The sequence below is a fragment of the Octopus sinensis genome, linkage group LG23 (genome assembly GCF_006345805.1).
Source record: "Octopus sinensis linkage group LG23, ASM634580v1, whole genome shotgun sequence".
NCBI lineage: Eukaryota > Metazoa > Mollusca > Cephalopoda > Octopoda > Octopodidae > Octopus > Octopus sinensis.
The window spans coordinates 19,401,903-19,427,851 of NC_043019.1; the positions used below are offsets into that span (position 1 = coordinate 19,401,903).

The window sequence follows — 25,949 nt, forward strand, 5'->3', positions numbered from 1 at the left end:
CAAATTCCTCAGAACATCCAATCTTCTGATCAGATGCCTTGCTGCCAGATGTTATTTATTGTCTTACCCAGCACATGTAAACCTGCAATAGCATCATCCATTTTTCTTTAAAGAGCAGTGAAGGAGGTTTGGCTGCTTATTCGGGCAGGTCAAACAACCACTTAGAGGTATCCTCTGTTATTGTTCCTAAATTCTTTGCTTTTTGTTTGTTGATTTCAGAGCAATAATCTTTGTATTGTAGTTTGAGAATATCATTGAAGGTTGTTATTGAAATCTGAGATGTTGTATTTTACAGCCTATTTTGTCATTCATATTGGAAACGAATATTTTGCAAATCTTTTATTTTACTTATTTTTTTGTTTTCATTTTCTTTTAGTTGTTTGTTGTAGGTCCAATATTTTGTGGTGTTGGCTTGTTGAGGTAGGTTCTGTTGAATTTTGTGGTGTGAGACCAATTGAGGCACTTGGTGTTGAATTGATGTGTTTTTCCCTTTCTTCTTTCTTTTTGTTTTTTCTTTTTCTTTCCTTGATCCCCTTATTCTATTTTCATATTTGGATCAGCGTCGCCTTACTGGCACTTGTGCCGGTGGCACGTGAAAAACATTCGAGTGAGGTCGTTGCCAGTGCTGCTGGACTGGCTTCTGTGCAGGTGGCATGTAAAAACACCATTTGAGCGTGGCCGCTGCCAGTACCACCTGACTGGCCCTCGTGCCAGTGACACGTAAAAACCACCCACTACACTCACGGAGTGGTTGGCGTTAGGAAGGGCATCCAGTTGTAGAAACTCTGCCAGATCAAGATTGGAACCTGGTGCAGCCATCTGGTTCGTCAGTCCTCAGTCAAATCGTCCAACCCATGCTAGCATGGAAAGCAGACGGTAAACGATGATGATGATGATGATGATGATGATGAGGTACAAATTATAAAGCTATGTTTAACCCATAGATAAAATAAACTATCCGTTTTCCAGTTTATTATTTAACAATATCGACGTTTTGTATGGGTTTCATACACATGGATTGTTTTTACTTAACTATATTAATTGAAATTACCTGCGTAAATTAATTGACAAAAACTTTCGCAGGGTTTAAAATATAAAATAACGGCAAATAATTGAATTATCTCCCTTCACATTTTGCCTTTCAAAATTCCTTCTTTTGGCTGGGATCCTTTCAAAGGCAGGGGTCAGCTTATATTGCAATGTAAGACCCTGGCAAAAGTTTACCGGTACAACTAGCGTACAGTGGTCCCGGTGCGCGCACTCGCGATAGCTAGTCGTAAGTAGTCGATCCTACAACGACTTTTTAACCCTAACCTTAGTTTGTTTATAAAAAAATAATTGTTCTTTTGAAATTACCGTTCATGGGGAAGTATTGATGGACATGTGTGTGTGTGTGTGTGTGTGTTTGATGGGGTGTGGGAGACACAAAATGTATGTTGTGTAAGTGAAGTGCTTCTGTTAGTATGTGTGAAGAGACAGAGAGAGTAATGTGTGAAAGAGAGAGATAACTGAAATTTTTTACTCGGTGTATGTGTATGTGTGTGTGTGTATGTATCTATGTATGTGTGTGTGTATGTATGCATGTATGTGTGTGTGAGTATGTATCTATGTATGTGTGTGAGTATGTATCTATGTATGTGTGTGAGTATGTATCTATGTATGTATGTGAGTATGTATCTATGTATGTGTGTATCTATGTATATTACTTCAAAAGTTCCCGCGAGCCCATATGTAAAAAAAAAAAAAAATTTTTTACGGAAATCGACGGAAAGGTCTACTAGAGACGAAAGATCGCCGATTAATTTATTTATTTAGTTAAAAAAATTATTTACTTTGCGTTTTATTTACTTTGTTCGAAAAATATTATTTAATTTTCTTTGCTATGTATTCAGCCTTGAAATACAAACATAGGCGTTGTAGGATCGACTACTTACGACTAGCTATCGCGAGTGCGCGCACCGGGACCACTGTTCGCTAGTCGTACCTTCAGCTGAGATAATGGAAAGGTTTATTAACTTATTATATCACAATGTAAGAGCCTGGTAAAAGTTTACCGAGACCCTTGACATAAGTTAGGCTTTAGCCATTCCAGTTAAGATAATCAGGTACGCCTAGCACACACACACACACACACACACGCAATGGCTGGCAGCATTTGAGGGCATCGAACGAGGTTTTTAGATGTAAACAAACGTTTCATGTCGACAGCGACATTGTGTTTCAACTGGGATGACATTAGCGAGAAATGTCACTAATTTTGTGTTCACTGAACGTCTCCCTTCTGGAAAATAATTAAATAAATAGGAGTGACTGTGTGGTAAGTAGCTTGCTTACCAACCACATGGTTCCGGGTTCAGTCCCACTGAGTGGCATCTTGGGCAAGTGTCTTCTGCTATAGCCCCGGGCCGACCAATGCCTTGTGAGTGGATTTGGTAGACGGAAACTATATATATATATATATATATATATATATATATATATATATATATATTGTGTGTGTGTGTGTGTGTGTGTGTGTGTTTATGTGTTTGTGTTTGACAACCGATGCTGGTGTGTTTAGGTCCCCGTAACTTAGCGGTTCAGCAAAAAAAAAACCGATAGAATAAGTCCTGGGCTTACAAAGAATAAGTCCTGGGGTTGATTTGCTCGACTAAAGGTGGTGCTCCAGCATGGCCGCAGTCAAATGACTGAAACAAGTAAAAGAGTAAATAAAGACGGGCACCCGTCAGCGCATCTGGGACAGAATGTGGTTGAGGGTCTTTTGGAATTAAGAGAGTTTTGAAAAAGTTAGTTTTTTTCTTTGTACACTCGACAACAAAAAATTAGATTTTTTGGGGGGTTTTTGGTAATTCGTATTTAGAAAGTGGGTCTTTGGTTTTGGCTGTTGTTTTGTAGCTTGTTGGACTTTTCGGTTGGAGCGTACTTAAAAATTGAAGATTTTGAAAACCCCCAAAACACATTTTCAAAATGTTAAACCCCCCCCCCCTCTGGCAGAGAAAAATAAAAGCGCGAAGGAGGAAATTAAAATTTGGGAAACGTGATTCGTCGTTTAGCTGCTGTTTCTAGCATGGCGAGTTTTCTGCTTAGATACTTTTTATGTCTGCTATTTTAGTAGGAGGGCGTGTTTGTATATTATTATTTTTTTTTTGAAAAATTTAAATTTTACAAAATATTTTTTTTTCAGAATCATAAATCTCCATATTTTTCTACGTGTTTTGCCAAAAGAATTTCTAAGAAAAGTGAAAAATCGGGATGAGTGGGGGAATTAAAAGTTTGAAATGCCGATATTTTTTTTGCAGATTCGGAATCATCGCAGTCGAAAAAAGAGAAAAAAATAAATAAATAAAGGGGGAAGATAGGGGATGCGGTCCATGTCTTTTACCTCCACTGAGTTAGGGTTACAAAGATGCGTCAGGACCTCTATATTTAGGTAGTACCGAGGGTTCACCATCCCTGAGTAAAATTGGAAACAGCATTCTTACATTCGACTTTGTTTCCTCATTATCCTCAGAAAAATGGATATTTTTTAATGAATTCTTCTACAAATATACTTCAGATGGTGTTCGGAAAATTCACAGGAGTTGACTTTGTTTCCTCATGACTTTTAGAAAAATGAATATTTTTCTATTGAAATTGTCTACAAATACCTTTTAGGGTGTGTAAATTACGATTGAAAAAGAAGAATCAAAATTACCACATATTCCACATAGGCGCAGGAGTGGCTGTGTTAAGTAGCTTGCTTACCAACCACGTGGTTCTGGGTTCAGTCCCACTGCGTGGCACCTTGGGTATGTGTCTTCTACTATAGCCTCGGGCCGACCAAAGCCTTGTGAGTGGATTTGGAAGCCCGTCGTATGTATGTATATGTATATAAATATATGAGTGTGTGTGTTTGTGCTTGACAACCGATGCTGGTGTGTTTTAGTCCCCGTAACTTAGCGGTTCGGCAAAGAGACTGTTAGAATAAGTACTAGGCAGTTTTCAACACAATTTCTAGTTAACTAAACACTTTAAAACTTCGTATTCTGGTAGAATGTGTCAAAATAAAACATTTTTTTCTCTTGGCTTTCTTGAGAAAATTGTAATTTGTTTGTTTAACGTAGTTTAACTTTTCGAATTTTAACCAATCCTATGCTCTCTTTTGAGCTAAAATCATTTGCTCCGTCTAAACCCGTTATGTTTACGTAAACAGCTACGTTAAACAAACAAATTACAATTTTCTCAACAAAGCCAAGACAAAAAAATGTTTTATTTTGACACATTCTACCAGAATACGAAGTTTTAAAGTGCTGGGGTCGATTTGCTCCAGCATGGCCGCAGTCAAATGACTGAAACAAATAAAAGAGTATTCCGATATAATGAGAATCTACACCACCTGAAGTGTTTTTATAGGAAATTTCATTAAAAAAATATCTATTTTTCTGGAAGTTACGAGGTAATAAAGTGAGAGGTGGGACGTGTTGGAATGCCTGGGAAACGAAGCTGACCCCGTGCTGGGGCCGGTCACTCAACCTTCCGAGTAAATTTGGTCGGCGAAAACTGAGCAAGTCGGTCGTGGACATTTTGCTTAATGTCCCTGGAAATTGGTTGATTTGTTCGACTAAAACATTTGAAAGTGGAGTGCGATTGGGATGGCCGGGTCATCGTGACCGAAACAAAAAGGTCCTCATTTACTGCTTTCAATCTTTTTTCTGCAGTTTTTCACTCCGGCCATGCTGGAGCACCGACTTTTACTGGATCATGTCGAGGATCCTTACTTTGTGTTTTATTTACTTTGTTTAACAAAAATTATTTATTTTGTGTTTTATTTACTTTGCTCGGTAGTCGTTGTAGGATCGACTAGTCACGACTAGCTAGCGCGGATGCGCGACTATGAGAGTGCGCGCACCGGGACCACTGCTCTCAAGTAATTCCGACCCCAGTTGTTATTTTAATGATTCTTATTATCAAACGATTAGTTTTAATCCAACTATTTCGCGCCTGTTATTAATAATAATCGTCCGTCGCTATTAGAAAGACTCGCGACAGGTCGTAAAATGGAGATAGTTTTAAAAAGTATAAAATAAGACGAAGAAAGAAGAGAAAGTGATGGGAAAAAGTTAGCGAGGCGAAGAAAGAGAAAGTGAAATTGTGGCAGTTGGTAGTGAAATAGTTTGGAGACCGAGTGTTAATGGTGAGTCGAAAAAGCAACCGTTTATTGCTATTCAACCTAACCGAGTGTAATTTCTTTGTTTATATCGTTTCTCATTGTGTTTTTTATGTCCTGTACCCTTTTAATTTCAGTTGACATATTCCCTCTCACCTTTGCCACTCTCTCGCATATACAGGTGCTTGCACTTATCAAGTGTTCACCCTCAATTCACAGTCCCTACATGTATATATACAAGCTGGCAACCTTACGGATTGCCTTTTTCTCTTTCTTAAATTGCTCTACCCTCCCGATCTTGGTACTTATAAAGATATTTATATAAATAACCTTTCTAATTAAGCACCAATTAGAAAATATAAACATCGTGTAGGGTGTAATAACAACAACTTCTTAAACCTATAATATAACCCTTAATTTTATAAAAGATTAGTTGAAAGTAAAATTGTTCCATGACTTAATTATTTCTATATTAAACATCTGTCTTTTATAGATATTCTAACTAGTAAATATAATTTTTAGACCAATATTTTGAATTATTAAACTTATTTTTCTAAAATCTTCCATATTGGTGTTAACAAGCTAAATATACCTTTAAATAGTTCTAGTAAACCATTTCACCCCTTTTCTAGGATGTTTTGCCAATGATTATTTTATTTTATTTTTAAAACGGTTAAACTAAAGCATTAAACCCGGTGAAAAAACAAAACATTGTGTAATAGGTGTAAAACAACTTCCTCCAAACGAATAAGTTTGCTAGTTTTTTCAGTTCCGTTCCTGTCCTTTTACTGACAGCAAAACTTTTTAATAATGGCTTTGGCCTTAATAATTAAATTGTCCATTTAAAATGCTAACTTTTAATATCAAATATATTCAATTTCATTGCAAAGTGTCTTTGAATGAATTAAAAACTTATTAACTGTACCTCTACTGTAAGTTTTAGAGAAATCGATATTATATTAAGCAATTGCAACGTGGAAGGTGTTTATAAGCCATTTAAGAAATACACAAAAACCGTTAGATTCACTTCATTTAAATTTAATTTGCCAAAATATTTTCGTCGCTTTCAGACCACAACCTGTTCACTGACAAAATTCTGTGCTAGGTGCTTTTAAATTATTAAGTTATTAATATTTACATCAACTTTCTTGGTGAGGGTTTAATAAATAATCTGATAACTTAGTACAGTCTTAAATGGGTGCGTATAAAAGACAAATTTAGTTGGGGCAGAATGAATATGTGAAGATTTATACACCATGCAGTTAAAATGAAGGAATTATTGATATTAAACAGTCATTTTATGCCATTTTAGACTTTTTATTGAGATTTGAAAATGGTCAGATTAGACATTAGTGTGTGAAAAAATCGATTTGGAATCCAACAGAGAAGAGAATATTAATAGTTAAACACCAAAATTTAGCAGCCTCAGTTTCAATTGGGTCAAAGTTGAGGAATAATTTCTTGACAAAAAGTACTTATGTTCTGGTTCTGGTTCAAACTCCCAACAACTATGCTGACCAATTTTTACTCCTAAAGTTGATGAAACAGTACAAAATAAGGATTCAATACTTGCGATGTAATGCTTTCAAACAAGTTGAGAAAAAAATAACAAGAAATCAAAAATCACTGATTTTGCCCCGTCTCCTGTTATATTTACTAAGATGAATTCTCCGTTAATGTGTCATTCTGTCTGATTTAAAGGAGACTTTGCTACTGTTTCTAACAGAGTAATCTTATAAAAGCTTTCGAGTGTAGGTATAGCTGTGAGTTTTAGAAGCTCGACACCTGTCTCTGTCTGTTACACTCTAACCTCCCCTCTCAGATTCCTTGTCTTGCAAAGCTACTTGGTGACTCTTCCAGTACTGGTGCTATTTAAAAAACATCCACTCCACACTGTAAAGTGGTTGGCAGTTGGAAGGGCACCCAGCTGTAAAAACCTTGCCAAAACTGACCTCACCTCTGCTGGTGCCAAGTAAAAAGCATTCGGCCAACTCTGCTGGGTGGTTGGTGTTAGAAAGGGCATCCAGCCATACGTATGATGCAGGCTCCTGCCTGGCCAGCTCCTGTCAAACCATCCAACCATCCATGCCAGCATGGAAGGCAGATGTCAAATGATGATGATGATGATGATTGTTTTGGGTTCCGTCTCACTATGTGACACCTGAGGCAAGTGTATTCTGTTATGACCTGAAACCAAAGAATATCTTACGAGTGAAGTTAGTAGGTGGAAACAGAAAGCCTGTTTGTGTGTGTGTGTGCCTACCACTGCCTCCACCACCTCTTCTCCACCTGACTCACCTTTTTCCATCCTCTTCCAGTGGTAACAACTCTATTGTTATTCCTTCTGATCTCCCCCTCTCTGAAGTGGAATATTTTTCTCCTTTGTAAGAATCTCCATTTCACCCCGCTGATTCTGTCCTGCAACTGATGTTCAGACCCATGATGATATTCAACACTTTGTGCATCATGTCAGGCTGCTTGCTTCATTCCACAATACTCCACCTTCATCTAGCGAAGAAGATTGCTTTACTGACTTGTGCTGCCAACCAGCTCCAGGCAGTTGGTCAATTTACAAGTGTGCTGTGGACCGGTTTAACTTCTGTTGGTGTCCAAAAAATTTCAACATCTCCATACTCTCGGCCCTTCAATGCCTCTGATGCTGTCAAGACATCATCATTAAACTGGCTGACAAAGGTGGAGCTGTGGTTGTGTGGCATGCTGACCTCTATAAACTTAGATGTGTTTTGACCAAAGATTGGTTCAGGCCATGTCTGACTTAATAGTACCACCTGATAGGATTATCTAAATCCTGTTTAAGTCAAGTTTTGCTTATGGTCCATTCAAGTGGTGAGTTCTTGTTGCGTGAGTTGTATCCAGGTATGGGTGGCTTATCTGGTATTCCTTGAAGAAATCTGTCCAGACTCCGTTTAAAGGTGATGGGATCCTTTTCCTCTTTGATCTCTATCAGCACAATGTTAAACAGGGCAGGGCCTGTTGAGGAACAGAAATTATGTTGCAGTGTACCTATATGCTGTGATCCTGAATTGGGCGGGGGATGTATGGCCCATGGTCCCAGCCTTGGATGAATCTTGAAACTAATGTTCAAGTCGTTTGGGCAAAGTTGGTGGTATATTCTCCACATTGTACAAATGATGTACCACTCGCGACGGCGCTGGAGAGGGTAGAGTTTCAAGGCTTTAAGCTCTCTGCCAACTTCAAGACACCTGCTTCTATCTCCCTCTATCCTCCAACCTCACATCACTCTATCAACAGATTATTACCTCCCCACTATCTACCTCCCACTGCCTCCATCCTCATTGTTTGTACCCAATGCATTCCCACCATTATTTCCCTTCTAAAATTCCTGACCACTCCATCATTTCTGCCTGCAGATGCCTCACCAAATATTTTGATATCCACCTACTGACTTCCCTCCCTCAACACATTCATGACCCTAACCATGCTCTTTGTCTATTCAATTCTTTCTCCTTTCCTCCCAGCCCCTCCTTACTCCTCTTTCCCCATACACTCACATAAAAAAAAAAAAAAGGTCTTCTTACTCTAAAACAATTTCTCAGTCTTTGTCCTCATCTTCAACCTGGTCCCTCTACTCTCCTCCATTTGGCTCAACTCATCTTCTCCCTCAACTGCTTCTTGTTAGTGGGACATTTTTACCATCAGGTTTTCAGAATGAGAATGGGTCCCAACTCTGCGAACCTGTTCATTTGCTGTGTTGTGGTCCAAATATTCTCACAGTTCACTAGTCCTACGCCTCAGCTATATGACATTGCTGTCACCATCCACCACCACTCCTCTCTTACCAATTCCATCCATTATAAACCCGTAGACTTGTGTATGTATCTGAACCTCTCCTTCCCCCACCCTACCGACACCAAACTGTCCATCCCTTTCTCCCAGTTCATCCATCTCTGACTTCAAAACGCAGTCGTAACTCATGGCTCCCTATTTTGCCCAGTGTGGACATCCCCTTACCATTATCCAAACTGCCCTCAACTGTGCATGATCTGTTGAATGTTCTTCCACATCCACTCCACCCTCACCTGTCTCCCTTTCCCCCTCATCGGCCCCTTCAGCCAATGTAATCTACTCGATTGCATGCTCTCTGTGTCTTTCCTTAGACATTGGTCAAGTGGTGCTTAGCCAATTGGTTTGCTTAAAACATCTCCGGGACACCCTTGTCTCATGGCACTTTCATTTGACTGGTCATTTGCTGCAACATTTGTCTGTCTTCAGATTGTCCTTGCAGAGGTCACTTCATTTGTTTTCACCTAATGGTTTTAATTCATCACCTCTCTTCTAAGCCCACCCCTATACACACTCACACCCACCACATACCTCTCACCTTCTGTCACCCCTCCTCCTCTACCCTCCACACACCTGTATACAGTACCTTGACCACACACACCATTATGCAAACACCTACACACATACATGCACATGCACACACACACACACTCCTTCCCACTCAACACCATCCAGCCCCCCCCTACATCCTGTCATCCCCAACCCTCCTTGCTCTTCCATACATCCCTCTACAACACACACATGCTGGATGGCCCTACCCACATTCACATGTGCACAAACACAGGACATTACACACTTGTCAACTCCATACACACACATTATCCAATAGTCCCATTCACACACACACACACAAACTGATGACAATGACATGCACACTAACATACATTCACACCTATAAACACAATATTCATGCACACAACACACACACACACACACACACACATACATACAATGTTCATGCATAAACGAATAATACATACACTTGCACACAACACATAAACACATACAATATTCAGACATAAACACACACACACAATGCACATGCACCCAGCTGGTAGATAAGCCCCTGGTCCATCCAGAATCACAGGTGAGATACTCAAAATATCCAGTAAGGTAGGATATGGGCTGGTGGTTAACCTGCTTAGTTAATGAGGTCATTCAAGCAGGTGTAATACCCAGTGATTGGTGTAGCAACATAATTATTAGCTGCTACAAGGGTAAGGGTTATGCAGTAGATGGAAGTAACTGTAGAGACATCAAACTCCTGGATCAGGTGATGAAAATTATGGAGATTTATTGGCCAATTAATTAGGAGCAGAATTCATCCGGGAAAAGGAGAAGCACTACTGATGCTGTTTTCATAGCGAGGCAAGAGAAGTACTTTGCTAAGAATAAGCCATTGTAACTCGCATTTGTTGATCTAGAGAAAACCTTTGGTGGAATGGTCCCACTGTGCGATATGGTGGCCTCTAAGGAGGCTAGGAATAGATTGTGGTTGGCGAGTGTTGGACAGGCCATGTACGGAGATGCTGACAATAAGGTGAGAGTCAACCAGGAATACAGCAAAGAATCTGTATACAGGTAGGGCTTCATCAAGGTTCAACCCTTTGTCCCCTCCTTTTCATGATTGTCTTCCAGGCCATAACAGAGGAATTCAAGACCGATAGCCCGAGAGAACTATATATGCTGATGATCTTACCCTCATAGCAGATTCCATATCAGAGCTAGAGGAAAAATTCCAGATGTTGAAGCAAAACCTGGAATCTAAGGGCCTTAAGGTTAAATTTGCGAAGACAAGTCTTAGTAAGCAAGAAAATTGAGAGGTAGGTGGCCTTGTTTGATTTGTAGGAAATATGTCGGCTGGAAATCCATACAGAGGTGTATTGGATTGATTGGAAGGTTATCAGATAAGTTTCTGCATGTGGAAGATGCACAGGATCTTAAAAACTTTAGACTCAGGAAATTGATTCTCTCAAATGCCCTGGTGGCTCATTAGAGGTAGGAGATAATTTCTACTACCGAGGGGACCACCTTAGTAGTGGGGGAGGATGCATGGAGAGTGTGGTAGCTAGAATAAGAAGAACAGGATAGAGGAAATCCAGAGGGTTAGGGTTACCCATGTTGGCCATGAAAGGTTTCTCTCTCCGAGTGAAAGGAAGATTGTATGATGCATGTATACAGACAGCATTTCTACATGCTGTTGGGATGTGGGCCCTGAATGCAGAGGATATGCAAAGGTTGGAGAGAAATGAAGGTAGTATGCTCTACTGGATGAATGATGTAAGTGTACATGTTTGATAGTGTGCTAGTATTTTGAGAGAGAAGTTAGGCATGAGAGGAATTGGTTGCTGTGTGGAAGTGAGAAGATGGCACTGGTTTGGTCATGTGATGCAGATGGATGCTGACAGCTTCATAAAGAAGTACTGATCTCTCAAAGCAGATGGAAGACATGGAAGAGGGGAACCCAGCAAGACATGGAACGAAGTACTGAAGAACGAACTCAGGAAGTTGAACTTTTCAGGTGAGATAACAAAGGACCAAGGTACCTGGTGCTTGACCGTACTCAAGATGACCTGTACTCTATAGCAGAAGTGTTCTTTCTGATCTTTCTGGTGATGTAAGCACTTGTAGCGGTGCCCATGCAGAAACACGTAAGAGTACCCGTTTGGGGATACGTAAATGCACCAGTGTGGTGATATGTGAGAGGGCCTATGTGGCACCACATAAAAGCGCTTGCACAGTGTCATGTATAAGTGCCTGTGTGACACCATATGAAAGTATCCGTAGAGCGCCATATAAAAGAGCCCCTTTGTGGTGCCTCTGTGTGGTGCCACTTAAAAGCATACAACACACTCTGTAAAATGGTTGTCGTTAGGAAGGGTATCCAGCTGTGGAAACCATACCAAATCAGACTGGAGTCTAGGCAGATCCCAGCTTGCCAGCTCTAGTTACACCATCCCACCCATGCCAGCCCTGGACAACTGATGTTAAATGATGATGATGATGATGATTTCCCCACAACTGCTTGAGATTTATAATCAGTGTTGGTTTTTCTTCCTGGTAATCACAAAAGAGTCTCATAGAATAAGCACAATAATATTTATGATGGATGTTGAATATTTAAAAAGATATTTTTGTCAACAATATTGAGATGAAGGCAGTGCCTCAGAGTCAGCTTGAAACTAGTAAAAGATAACATAAAAGGGAAATATCTCAGCCAAAACCAAGTTGGACATAAAAGAAAGTGTGGTAAATGCTATCAGTTCGACTTAATTATTTTCTTGCAATAAACAATGTTTTCATAACTTTATTAATTTCACAATTGTAAAATTTATTCCATAATCAATAAATATTTACTTGGAAAATAATATATTGCACTTCCAAACAAACTGATCTGTTTTGCTGGCTTTAGAGAAAACTTGACAAATATGAACGGCAAGTAGAGAAGCAGAGAAACCTGGGTGAGCAAGGCACATTGTGGGGGCGGACAAAATTAGCTTCTATGGAGCCCCAGGATGATTTATTTTGAGACATTTGTTTGGAAAAGAAAAATGCTTCATGACATCAGATATATTACTTCTTTGGTAAAATCATTGCAATTAATATGTAAGAAACCTGACTCTTTTAATTTCAGGTTGGGCTTCCTTACAATATCCATCAACTCTCTGTTTCTGCTCTGACCTGAACCTTTCAACAAAATGGGCAATTGGCTTGGAAGCAATAATGAGAAAAGCAGCACACCATCTTCATCACCACCACCTACACCATCACATCCCTACTCCCCGCCCACACCATCACATTCCTTCTCCCCACCCACACCATCACGTCCCTACTCCCCGCCCACACCATCACATCCCTTCTCCCCACCCACACCATCACATCCCTACTCCCCGCCCACACCATCACATCCCTACTCCCCACCCACACCATCACATCCCTACTCCCCGCCCACACCATCACATCCCTTCTCCCCGCCCACACCATCACATCCCTACTCCCCGCCCACACCATCACATCCCTACTCCCCACCCACACCATCACATCCCTACTCCCCGCCCACACCATCACATCCCTTCTCCTCGCCCACATCATCACATCCCTACTCCCCGCCCACACCATCAACTTCCTTCTCCCCACCCACACCATCACATCCCTACTCCCCGCCCACACCATCAACTTCCTTCTCCCCGCCCACACCATCACATCCCTTCTCCCCGCCCTCAAGAACAACTCTGTCACCACCCACATCATCAACTGGAACCAGTCAGAAGCAAGATACGACAAAGGCAGACAAAGGTTCGTTTTTTTTTAAGCCATAAACCATTGAGATTAAAAGAGAATAGCTAAGTTACTTTTAACATTTAATTCGGTGAACATTAAAAAAAAAATCAACTGGAATATAATATATGCACAGGTATGGCTGTGGTTTAGGTGTTTGTTTCCCGACCACATTGTTATGGGTTCAATCCTCCCACATGGCACCTTGGCAAAGTGTCTTTTACTATAGTCCTTGGCTGACCAAAGCCTTGGGAGTGGATTTTGTTGACAGAAATTGAAAGAAACGCATTGTGTGTGACTCCTGACTCTGCCATCACCTGAGAGTTGTAAACAAATGGGAATTGAAATCCCAATATTGCAATTGGGAATGCAGTTCCTTAACCACCAGGCTATACACTTTCATTATTCTGCTGAGCCTCTGTGGAATCGGCTGCAAACCTCTCCAACTGTTGGCTGCAGAGTGCAAAGAAACTAATAACTAAAAAGCGTTCATCAACAGAAAGAAAGAAAAAAAAAGACTAATTTAATGATTTATTATTTTTTACTTAATTATTGTGTTTTTCTTTTGTTCTTAATCTGCAGATGTTCAGAGGTTTTTAATCCAATTGCTAAGAGATGTCAGTATGGCTGCATATTGTCCTGATCCCAATGTGAGTAAATACACGGTTGCTTTCTTTTTCTTTTTTGTGAGGTGGATCCGGGATTGTAATTGCAAATGACCAGCTTTGAGGCTATCTTTTATTTACCTTTCACTGTCTCCTACAAAGTCTCTTTAATACTCTGTCAAATTTAGTGCTTATTTTTTCACATTAATTTGAATAAACCTCATGGTTCTGGGTTCAATCCCACTGCATGGCTCCTTGGCTAAGTGTCTTTTACTATAGCCCCAGGCTGACCAAAACCCTGTGAATGGATTTTGTAGACAGAAATTGAAAGAAGCCCACTGTATATGTGTGTGTATGTATCTATGTATGTATGCATGGATGTATGTTGTATGTATGTATGTGTATATATTTGTATGTATGTATATATGTGTGTGTATATAATCAGTAGTTAAGTCTGAAGAGAGGTACATTCTAAAACTTAGCGAAGTAATAATTGATATTGTTATTGGTTATGGCCAGTCAGGAAGTTACCATTGGTTTTGTTCCTATAAAGTTCTTAGTGGAACAGGTGACTTTTCAGACTCACTGGCCAGAGGCTGTGAAAAAAAAAACAGTCTGAAAGGAAATAACAATAATATTAAATTCTTTCATTACATTTGTCACATGGGTCCACTCATTCATACATTACAATAAGGCTTACAGAATGTATGAGGATGTGTATACTTAAGATAGAACAAAAACTGGGAATACATAGATGTGGCATGTAAAAAACACCCACTGCTCTCACGCAGTGGTTGGCATTAGGAAGGGCATCCAGCTGTAGAAACTCTGCCAGATCAAGATTGGAGCCTGGTGCAGCTGCTGGCTCTCCAGACCTCAGTCAGACTGTCCAACCCATTCCAGCATGGAAAACGGACGTTAATTGAGGATGATGATGGATGCAAATAAACAAAATAAAAAATAAAATGTCAATTGAGAGAGGCAGGAACCTATCACCTAGATTTAATCAGATCCCTCTACGATCCCGGCCAGCACACTCTCTTCCATACACAGTCACTGAAAAGAGTGAGAGAGGGCCTATGTCCTCTGTCCAGCAAAATATGAACTGCTACACCTCAACAGCGAAATGGATGGCAGTACAAGCGTAAATAGTCTGCGATACACCCCCCCTCAGAATGAGACAATTTAGCATGGCTGTTTGGATACTAATATGGCATGACTGACTGCACATTCAGCCCGTTTTAGCAACAGTACTGCTGAGGTACTGGAGGTAAACGCATGCACAGAAATACACACCTTACAAATAAAGAGTGAGAGGCAGAAGAGAGAGAGAGAGAGAGAGAGAGAGAGAGAATGCAGTTTATGAATTCAACACGGTTGACTGAAATCCTCTTCCTTTCGTCAAACATATAAAGTGAAATAAACTTAGAAGCATTGAAGAGAGAAAATGAAATAAATAAATGATGTCAAAGAAACGCATGCATAAACAAAGCCCTTTCAGAAATCCTAAAACAGGGGTTCTCAACCATTTGTTGTCTATGGACCCCTTCGATTACAATTTCATTCTGGTGGACCCTCATAGCCATTCAATGTTTTATAGAAACTTCTTTCCAAATTCCTATTTTGCTTTTCCCGCATCAGCTTGTATCGTTTGCACAATGTCAAATGTTAGAGAAGGAAACCTTGCTGTTTCTTGCAATACAAACATCGAAAGCAAATTTGTTTCAGGGGCCCATAAAAGACTATTGTGGATCCCCAATTTACTATTTTGTTATGTGCCCCCCCCCCGAAAAATCCTTATATGGCCCCTTAGGGGCCATATTGACCCTGGTTGAGAACCACTGATCTAAAAGCTATAAGAACCAGAGGGGGACTGGGATCAGTGTCATAATTAAGTGTAATTAATTAAATGTAATAATTAATTAACCACTTCTGCTAAAAACTCTTCTGTGAAAATTTGAAGTCATTAACATTGTGACTAAGAAAGGCAGAAAGCTGGCAGAATTGTTGGCATATTGGACGAAAAAGCCTAACAGTTCTTCCATTTCTGAGTTCAAATTCTGCTGAGGCCAGGATTAGAGGACACACGGACACACACACACACTAACATATAAATATAACAGGAGCTGACAATGTCGATATTGCTTGGCCAAGACAGCAAGGATTGGGAAGAACTTGCTTGACTCAGGGTCCTTCTTAAACTCCCAAAAGTCAGATGGTTAGTGCCCTCATGAGAGGAAATTCATGTTGAAAATGTGTAATTCCCCACCTGCAGCTGAGCAAACAAAAGCACTCAGGTGCCGACCAATTTTAGAAACAACTGCAAGTAACCAAAGGGAAATAACTCTATTTTGACCAGAAGAGATGTCATAAGGTAGAATTTCATTTCAGAGTTTTTTCACAGCCTCTGGCCAATGAGTCTGAAAAGTCACCTGTTCCACTAAGAACTTTATAGGAACAAAACCAATGGTAACTTCCTGACTGACCATAACCAATAACAATATCAATTATTACTTCACTAAGTTTTAGAATGTACCTCTCTTCAGACTTAAGAACTACAGATTGATTAATACATACACATGCATACACACACACACACACACACACACACACACACACATATATATATTATATAAAATCCGTTCTGTCTGGCAGTGATCATGCTCAGATGGTGCTTTCAACGTTCCACTGGCATGAGTGCCAATCAGGCGGTACTGTCATCGCCCATGTCAACGATTTTGATTTCACTTGCCTCAACAGGTCTTCACAAGTAAAGTTTATTGTCCAATGAATGAGAGGTATTCATAAGTGGGCTGGTTACACCCACTGGCATAGGTCATGGGCTATGGTCTCACTTGTCCTGCCGGGTCTTCTCAAGCACAGCATATCTCCAAAGGTCTTGGTCACTAGTCATTGCCTCGGTGAAGCTGTGTTTAACCCTTTAGTGTTCAGATTACTCTGTTAAATGTAATAATTTTTCACTCAAATTGTTTTGAATTAATCATACATTATCTTATAGCTTTGAGGTTTCAATGATGTGATTGTTTGTTTTTAGAATATCAATGTAGGTTAGGTGTGAGAGGCTAGATATCGCCCGTTTGAATGTAAAACATGTAGAATATCTGGGCCAGATATGGCCAGTTTAAACACTACAGGGTTAAAGATCATGCTTCACCACCTCATCTCAAGTCTTCCTGGGTCTCCTTCTTCTACAGGTTCCCTCAACAGCTAGGGTGTGACAATTTTTCACACAGCTGTCCTCATCCATATGCAACACATGACCATACCAGTGCAGTCGTCTCTCTTGCACACCACATCTGATGCTTCTTAAGTCCAACAATTCTCTCAAAGTACTAACACTCTGTCGAGTATGCACACTGACATTATGCATCCATCGGATCATACTGGCTTCATTCCTTGTGAGCTTACGCATGTCCTCAGCAGTTACGGCCCGTGTTTCACTGCCATGTAGCATACCTGTTCATACACATGCGTCATACCGTCTACCTTTTACTCTGAGCGAGAGGCCCTTTGTCACTAGCAGAGGTAGGAGCTCTCTGAACTTTGCCCAAGCTATTCTTATTCTAGCAGCTACACTTTCAGCACACCCACCCCCGCTACTGACTTGGTCACCTAGGTAACGGAAGCTATCAACTACTTCTAGTTTTTCTCCCTGGAAAGTGACGGAAGTTGTTCTCTGCACATTTTCAGTGTTTATTGCTCCCGAGCATCTGCCACATACAAAAACTATCTTCCCAGTTAGCCTTCCTTTGACATTGCTGCACCTCTTATGTGTCCATAGCTTACACTGGGTATATCTTATGGAGTTTCTATCTACCTATGTCTTTTCTACAGATCATGCAGGGCCATCTACCTGAAGGGATTTGTGGTTTGCCTGCCTTCCTACTTATTAAGACTTTGGCTATAGCTAGGTTGACTCTAAGGCCCTTCGATTCTAATCCTTGCTTCCACACCTGAAACTTTTCCTCTAGTTCTGGTAGTGACTGAGCAATTAGAGCAAGGTCATCAGCATAGAGGAGCTCCCAGGGACAACCTGTCTTGAATTCCTCTGTTATTGCCTGGAGGACTATGATGAAGAAGAAGGGGCTGAGGACTGATCCTTGGTGGACTCCTACCCCTACTCGGAATTCTTCACTGTACTTGTTGCCAACCCTCACTTTACTGACAGCATCCCTGTACATGGCTTGCACAGCTCTCACTAACCATTCATTTATCCCTAGTTTCCTCATTGACCATCAGATAAGGGATCGGGGGACCCTGTCAAAGGCTACCTTTGTTTTGACATCATCTGATGGTAGTTTCTAGTCATCTGTGTAAAACATCTCTGGCTTTGGTTAAAAAGTTTACCTTCCTTGAAAGGGTTTGTGACTGGAAGAGTATCCAGTTGTAAAAAATCTGCCTCAAGAAATTCTGTCTGAATCCAGCAAGTATAGAAAAGTGAATGATGATGATGATGATGTAGTTTTTATGTTGATGCAGTACCAAGATCCTCTGCTTTTATTTCTTTGAATTTCTAGGTGATGCATACAGCTCTAAGACTGGTTGACACTTTTGGTCCTGTGAAAGCTTTCTCAACTCTATGGGAAATGTACCCAAGACTACCATCAGAAAAGCAAATTTCTTTATTCCACATTTTCTTGAGCTTAAGAGTAAAGTATCCAGGTAAGTTATATACCCTACACGTGGAAGATTGACTAATGTTACTCAAGTAAAACTTGAGCCACATTCTAGGTCACATGTGTACTGCTCCTCTTGTACCTGGGACAGTATTGCTCTTACATACATACAAAATGGTACCTGGTGATGGAAGAGAAACTTCACAGCTAATTACATATACATGTATGGACAATAAACATTAAATGATGATATATATATAATAATAATAATAATAATAATAATAATTTGAGGGAATATTATTCCAAACTTACAGGGAAAAATTCAATTTAGAAATACTAAATCAAATTTCACAAAATTTACTATATATATAAATTAGAAAAAACACCTTTTATCAATTCAAAATGAACAATTAAATTACACCATCTAGAAAATTACATATAACAGAAATATTAAATATAAGATAAAAAATATAACGATGATTAAGTAATGTGCAAAATAATAAATAAAACATATATATTTGGTAGAATAACGACATGTGTTTTGTGGCTATGTTTAAGAAATGATTGTAGTAAAAATTATTCAATATAAATATAGCCACTCATCAGGTTAAAGATAACTACAATAAAAAATAATTAATTAATAAAAATACGTATATATATATATACCAGACCATATATATATACCAGACCACCACCACAGCAAACAGACCCAGGATGGACACCACCGGCAACAACGTACACCTCACCTTGATGCTCCTACTGAACATCAGAGGACTGCAAACACTCAGTAACAGGACAAAAATCCCGTTCCTGAGAGATTTTGTTGCATGCAATCAAGCCTTATGCATAGCACTAACGGAAACGCACCTGAAACCGGATATAGCAGATGCGGAGTTACACATACCACAGTATGCTGTACTACGGACCGACAGGAAAGAAAGGAGTCATGGAGGTGTTGCTATGTACATCCGTGAGGACCTCACACCCCAGGTCCTCTTGTCATACTCAAACTCGGTGTGTGACACACTAATTGTACATATTAGGCAACTTAATGTAGTTGTGTGTGCTACATATCGCCCTCCAATTGCCCCAAGCCATGTGGGCAAGTTTGAAGACTGCCTTATAAAAATAGAAGAAGTTCTAACCACATTAGAACAACACATAAGTGTACTTCTCATGGGAGACTTCAATCTACCCAATGTCAGATGGCCCGAGGGCCTTTCTCTCCCAGGAATGACAAGATGTGAACGAGGACAGGCGAGGTCCCTCCTGAACCTCATCAACACCCTGTACATGGAGCAGGTAATACTCCAACCAACCAGGGCAGGTAACACACTGGATCTCTGCTTCACAAATGACATGGATCTCATCCATAATGTGAAAGTGACACCGACACTACTCTCGGATCACAACATGATAGAGCTGACCATGTATGGGCCAAAAGAGAGCACAGACATGCAGCCTACAAGAAACCCCCAGAATCTTTCCAGCTTGAACTACCATAAGGCAAACTGGAAACAAATTGAGAAAGAGATCCTCAAACAAAACTGGCCTAAATGTCTCTCCTCGCCAGACATCGACGTGAAACTTCAACAATTCATGTCTGTAATGCAAGCCATATGCTACAAATATGTCCCAGAGAGAAAGGCCACTGTACACAAGAACAAAATCCCCAGAGAGAGGAAAATTCTAATGAGACGGCGTACAAAATTTTCAAATCGCCTAAACAAACAGATTGAAAGCAGTGAAAAGTCCCGCCTAAAAATAAAACTGTTGGAAATCGAAAAATGTCTGAAACTCTCCCATGAAAAGGAAAGAGCAGACAAAGAAGCCTGGACTATAGACAACATAAAATCTAACCCCAGAGCTTTCTACAGGTATGCCAAAGAAACAGCTACGGTGCACTGTAGAATAGGGCCACTCCTCGAAAAGGATGGCACACTTACAGGAAAACCAATGAGGGTAAGTGAAATACTGAATGAGCAATTCAAGAGTGTTTTCACTCCACCCCTTGGGCATCTCCAAATCACCAATCCAACTGACTTTTTTACCACTGCAGATATAAAATCAGAGGCGGCGACGATAGATTACATCGATATAAAGGAAGACGATGTAATCAAGGCTATAGATGAAATGAAAACAGACTCAGCTACTGGCCCCGATGGATTCCCGGCAATCCTCCTAAAAGCATGTAAGAGAGTCCTAGCAAGACCACTGCAGTTCCTCTTTCAGAGCTTCCTTGCAGCTGGCAAACTTCCAAGAAAACTGAAGGAAGGTAAAATATGCCCCATTCATAAAGGTGGTAGCAGAGCGGAAGCCAAGAACTATAGACCTATCTCTCTGACCTCACACATCAGCAAGGTCATGGAACGAATAGTCAGAAGGAAGCTGATCACCTTCCTTGAAGAAAATGACTTGCTGCCCGACACCCAACATGGTTTCCGACCAGGGAGAAGCTGTTTAACTCAGCTCCTACAACACTATGACTGGGTGCTGAAACGGCTGCTCAACCACTCAAATGTGGAAGTGATATATCTCGACTTTGCAAAGGCCTTTGATAAAGTCGATCATGGAATGATATGTCACAAACTGCGTGATCTCAACATAGTTGGAAAACTGGGAGAATGGCTTCATGACTTTCTGAAAGATAGAAGTCAGGTGGTAGTGGCCAATGGGGCCACTTCCATTAACACGCAAATAGTGAGCGGTGTTCCGCAGGGCACTGTTCTGGGACCACTATTGTTCATAATGGCCCTCTCAGACATGCCCTCAGCCACGCAGAGAGCCACGATCACAAGTTATGCAGATGATACAAAAGTTTCACAGGCAATACAGAACCCTGAGGACACTAAACACCTGCAATGTGAGCTGGACAAAATATACAAGTGGGCCGAAAAGAATAGCATGCAGTTCAATGCTGAAAAGTTTCAAGCTCTACACTATCAGCATGCAAAACTAAATGCAATACCCAATGAATACACTGGACCCGGAGGAATAGCAATCCCAGAGGCACAATCAGTGCGTGACCTAGGTATTTACATGAGTGATGACGCGACCTTTCGTGTACATGTTGCTAAATTGGCAATGAAATGTAGACGACTGGCCGGATGGATCCTCAGAACCTTTAGAACAAGAGAACAAGAAACCATGATGGTCCTCTGGAGGACACTTGTCCTAAGCCACTTTGACTACTGCTCTCAGTTATGGTCACCATCCAGTGTCAAGTTGATCACAGAGCTCGAGGCGATCCAACGTAGCTACACAAAGAAGATAGCCTCTATGCAGAATGTAAGTTACTGGGAAAGACTCAGGAAATTAAAATTATATTCCCTGGATCGTAGGCGGGAAAGATATGCCATAATATACATCTGGAAGATCCTGGAGGGAAGTGTCCTGAACTTTGGCATCGAGAGTTACGCAAATGCCAGAACTGGGCGCCACTGCGTGGTGCCTAGGACTCCAAACTTGCCATCAAGATGTAGGACAAGATTCTGTGATAGCCTGGGCTTCCGAGGCCCACAGCTCTTCAATATCCTCCCGAAGAACCTGAGAGACCTGCATGGGGTGGATACAGATGTCTTTAAAATGAAGCTGGATCTCTTCTGTCAGGTGTCCCAGATGAACCAACTTCACGGCAGGAGGGGCAGATGAGGGCAGCTGCATCGAACTCTCTCATGCACCAAATAGCAGCTGCTAGAAAGCCTTCATGAAGATGAAACCAAGTAGCACAACACCAAATGGCGGTGCCCCAGCATGGCCACAGCTCATAAGCTGAAACTGGAAAAAAAAAATCAATAAATCTTATATTTAATATTTCTATTATATGTAATTTTCTAGATGGTGTAATTTAATTTTTTCATTTTGAATTGATAAAAGGTGTTTTTTTCTAATTTATATATATATTATATTTTGTGAAATTTGATTTAGTATTTCTAAATTGAATTTTTCCCTGTAAGTTTGGAATAATATTCCCTCAAATTATTATTATTTATTATTATTATTATTATTATATATATATATATATATATATTAGATGCAAGCTATGTAATTACCCGGGGCAAGCTGGGTAATTACATAGATCTATCAGTGGTAATTTTACACATTACATGTAGAAGATAATGAGGTGCATAATAATAGCTGGCCCATTCTCTGATAAGCTCTTTATACAGAATTTTCTGAACAAGCATCTTAGAAATTTAATGTTTCTCTTTGTCAAATTGTCAAATCTGTTAAAAAGGTTCACAAACGGTGTTGAGTTGGCATAATTCTGCAGAATCAAGAAAAGGTTATCACAAATTCTTACTTAACACCTTGGAAAATACATGTCAGTATTCAGTGAAAACTTGTAATTGGAATTAAGGCTTAAAACCTTAAGTTTGTCTATTAAATCAATTATTTCAGTGATGTTCATAATTATCCTATATTCATCAAGATGCTGGAAACAAAGAAAACAAAATATTAAAGACAATAACAAGGGCCTCATCAACTCCCATTATCAACCCAGTCTTCTGTTCCTGCTGTAGTTGACAGTTGGAGTAAACTATATTATCCATGGATTGTTCTGTATGGAATCCACGTTTACTTGCAAGCAGAATTCTTTATGCAAGAATTAGCTGAAACTAAGGAAACATTACACTTGTAGATATCTGAAGAATAAAGACTACCAACTTTCTATGTCTCTGCTCTTATTTTCAATCTCCGTCTTAGAGAACTTAATCCATTATAGGCATTATAGTGTGCTCCTGTCGCTGTAGTTCCCTGCATTCAAAATGCCCCATTTTACTGTCAGGAACCCAGGGATAATTTCTGTTAAATTATAAAAGCTGGCTGAATCGTTCGCATGCCTGGCAAAATGCTCAGCAGTATTTTGTCTGGCTTTACTTTCTGAGTTCAAATACCACCAAGGTCAGCTTTACCTTTCATCCTTTTGGGGTCGATTAAATAAGTACCAGTTGTTCACTTGGGCTTATGTAATTGACTTATCCCTCCCTCAGAATTGCTGGCCTTGTGCCAGAATTTGTCCTGACCTGCAATGAAAATAGAACTCGGTCCTAATTTGTATAAACTTTGGAGTTTTGGGGGAGATTAACAATATTGCCTTTGTATTTTGATTTTGTTCTCTCTCTCACAGGTACTTTAGTATTTGATGAAGAAGAACTGTTCTTACCACACAATGGATTGCTATATTTTCACAAAAATCAAGAATGGATTTTACTTGCCTATCTGATTATTGGCATCCAAGACTATCCTGACTCTCTGTTCCATCAGATGGCATGTTTTGAAGACACATCCGATCTAACGTTGGTGGAAATATTGCAAGAATATTCTTTGAATATTCCTCCACACATTGATTTGTTAATTGAAAAAATTTTGGTCAATGGTGCCCCCTGTGAGTACTTATGTGCTTACAGGAAAGCACCTGCACTTCATGTTGCTGCAGAGATTGCTACTGTTTCAGGTGAGGAATTAGAAAATTCATTCTTGTAAAAGTTTCTCTTTTCTAGAAATGCAGAAAGGCTTTTTACAACTGATGACTTAATAAATTCTACATTTGAAAACATATTTTGTTTTGTTATGAAGGAATATTTCTGTTCAAAACCCAGACTAAGAAGGCAAAATGATGATAGGTTAACAAAGTGGAATGTCCAAAACTATTATTCTCTGTTTGAATATTTTAATGACCTCTAACGATGAAATGAAAATTTAAAAATTTGATGTCAACAGTAACCAACATTCAAACTGTTATAACAAGCAAGATATAATGTATAAATGAGAAACTATTGCAACGTATACAGTATAATGTAAAGTGGGTGAATTGTTATAACATGTGAGGTATAATGTATAGAGGGACAGGCTGTGACAACAATAAACTTGTGACAGTCAAAGATTTACTTGTAATTACTGAAAGAGTATAGCTTAATGAAGTTGTTATTAAAGATCTTAATAGAAAATTCCAACTTCATTTCGGTAGCAGCCGAGATACTGTTTAAACGATGAGGATTGTTTATATATAATGTGCTGTTAAAGGAGTAAATGTAACAGGTTGATGGTACAACCATTCATTTCTGATGTAGCCAGTGTAAAAAGACCTCCATGGTGTAGAGTGAGTAAAAACGAGAGATGGTAATTATGAAATTCATTTTGCAGCAGATGGAGTAATTTAATATTCAAAGTTAAGATTTTTAAGCCAAATATCATCATCATCATTTTAATGTCTGTTGTCTATGCTGGCGTGGGTTGGACAGTTTGACCAGGGTTGGCAAGTTGGAAGGCTGCTTTCTACGACTGGATGCCCTTCCTAATACCATCTACTCTGAGAGTGTAATGAGTGCTAAATATGTTTTCATGTATGCAATTTGCTTCCATTGCACTTTTTCAGGACAGTTCCAGACATTTTCTTATGTTCTCCAATGGGCAAGTACTTCAAGGAACCAACTGGATGCAACAGACAGAAATAAACAAACAGCTTTTGAAAGGATTTGTGATTTGGTTGATGACCACCCATCACACAGTAAAAAAGTATTGACACTACTGCTGAATGAGGATTGTCGGTTACCCCACAATACATCTGAGAGCTGCCGTAAGATTCCTGGTAAACAAGATTTTTTATTACTAAATATTCTAGTTTCTTTTAGTTTAGATTTGTTTAATCTTTGTATTCTTTCCATAAATTTTGAGCGTTGGAGAAATACTTTTTACAGCTTAGTCAAGTGTTGTTCAACTTGTGCATCTGCAGGTCAAGATCTTTTGGAAATAAATTCCTGGTGGTTCATTCTGTTAGAAAAATGATTGGATTAAGTAATAAGTGCAAGGTGTCAAGGGGGAAATGATGTGGCACAGTTGACTGGACCTTCAGTCTGTTTTGGCAACAGCACTTTTTAGTGCTGGAAGCAAAGACACACATGTGCAGAGAGAGAGAGAGAGAGAGACACACACACACACACTACCATTTCATATACATAAAGAGAATCATGCTCACATGCAAGGAGAGAGAGAGAGACATTAGACTGTCAGATGTCATTTAAATCTGTGATGAATTGGTGACACCAAAATGACTGCTTCTGTTTGTGGACCAACGGTAGGTATATACATTAGTGAGTTTTGCCAATCATGTAGGGGCCTTCTTTTGTGTTTGTAAGGGTTAGGGTTTTACAACTGCAAATACCAATTCACGCCATATTATTCATGTAATTTTATTTTTACTCCATTTCCTATTATTAACGAGAATCTAAACCAGGCACCCATTTAATTCTTCTCTGTTCACCCTGGGGTTGGACAGGCTTAATTATATGAACAGTCTCAGGGGTTAAGACGCTCATTTTGCAACCATGTGGTTTCTTGTTCAGTTCCACTGCATTGTACTTTGATCCAGTGTCTGTTTCCTACTATAGTGAGTGAATTTGGTAGATGGAAACTGTGTGGAAGCCTGTTTAATGTCAATGATTCATATATGTATGT

General features: G+C 39.7%; 1 protein-coding gene across 1 annotated transcript in view; it reads left to right on the plus strand.

Annotated features, from left to right (window-relative positions):
• Positions 1 to 4,890: 4,890 nt before the first annotated feature.
• LOC115223722 overlaps positions 4,891 to 25,949 on the plus strand; it is a 78,694-nt gene continuing 57,635 nt past the window's right edge. Inside the window, exons 1-7 of the mRNA XM_036512514.1 lie at positions 4,891 to 5,173; positions 12,606 to 12,729; positions 13,078 to 13,267; positions 13,832 to 13,899; positions 18,393 to 18,537; positions 23,623 to 23,949; positions 24,871 to 25,083. Coding sequence (XP_036368407.1) covers positions 12,670 to 12,729; positions 13,078 to 13,267; positions 13,832 to 13,899; positions 18,393 to 18,537; positions 23,623 to 23,949; positions 24,871 to 25,083 — 1,003 coding nt within the window. The 5' untranslated portion in view covers positions 4,891 to 5,173; positions 12,606 to 12,669. The remainder of the gene's footprint in view (positions 5,174 to 12,605; positions 12,730 to 13,077; positions 13,268 to 13,831; positions 13,900 to 18,392; positions 18,538 to 23,622; positions 23,950 to 24,870; positions 25,084 to 25,949) is intronic.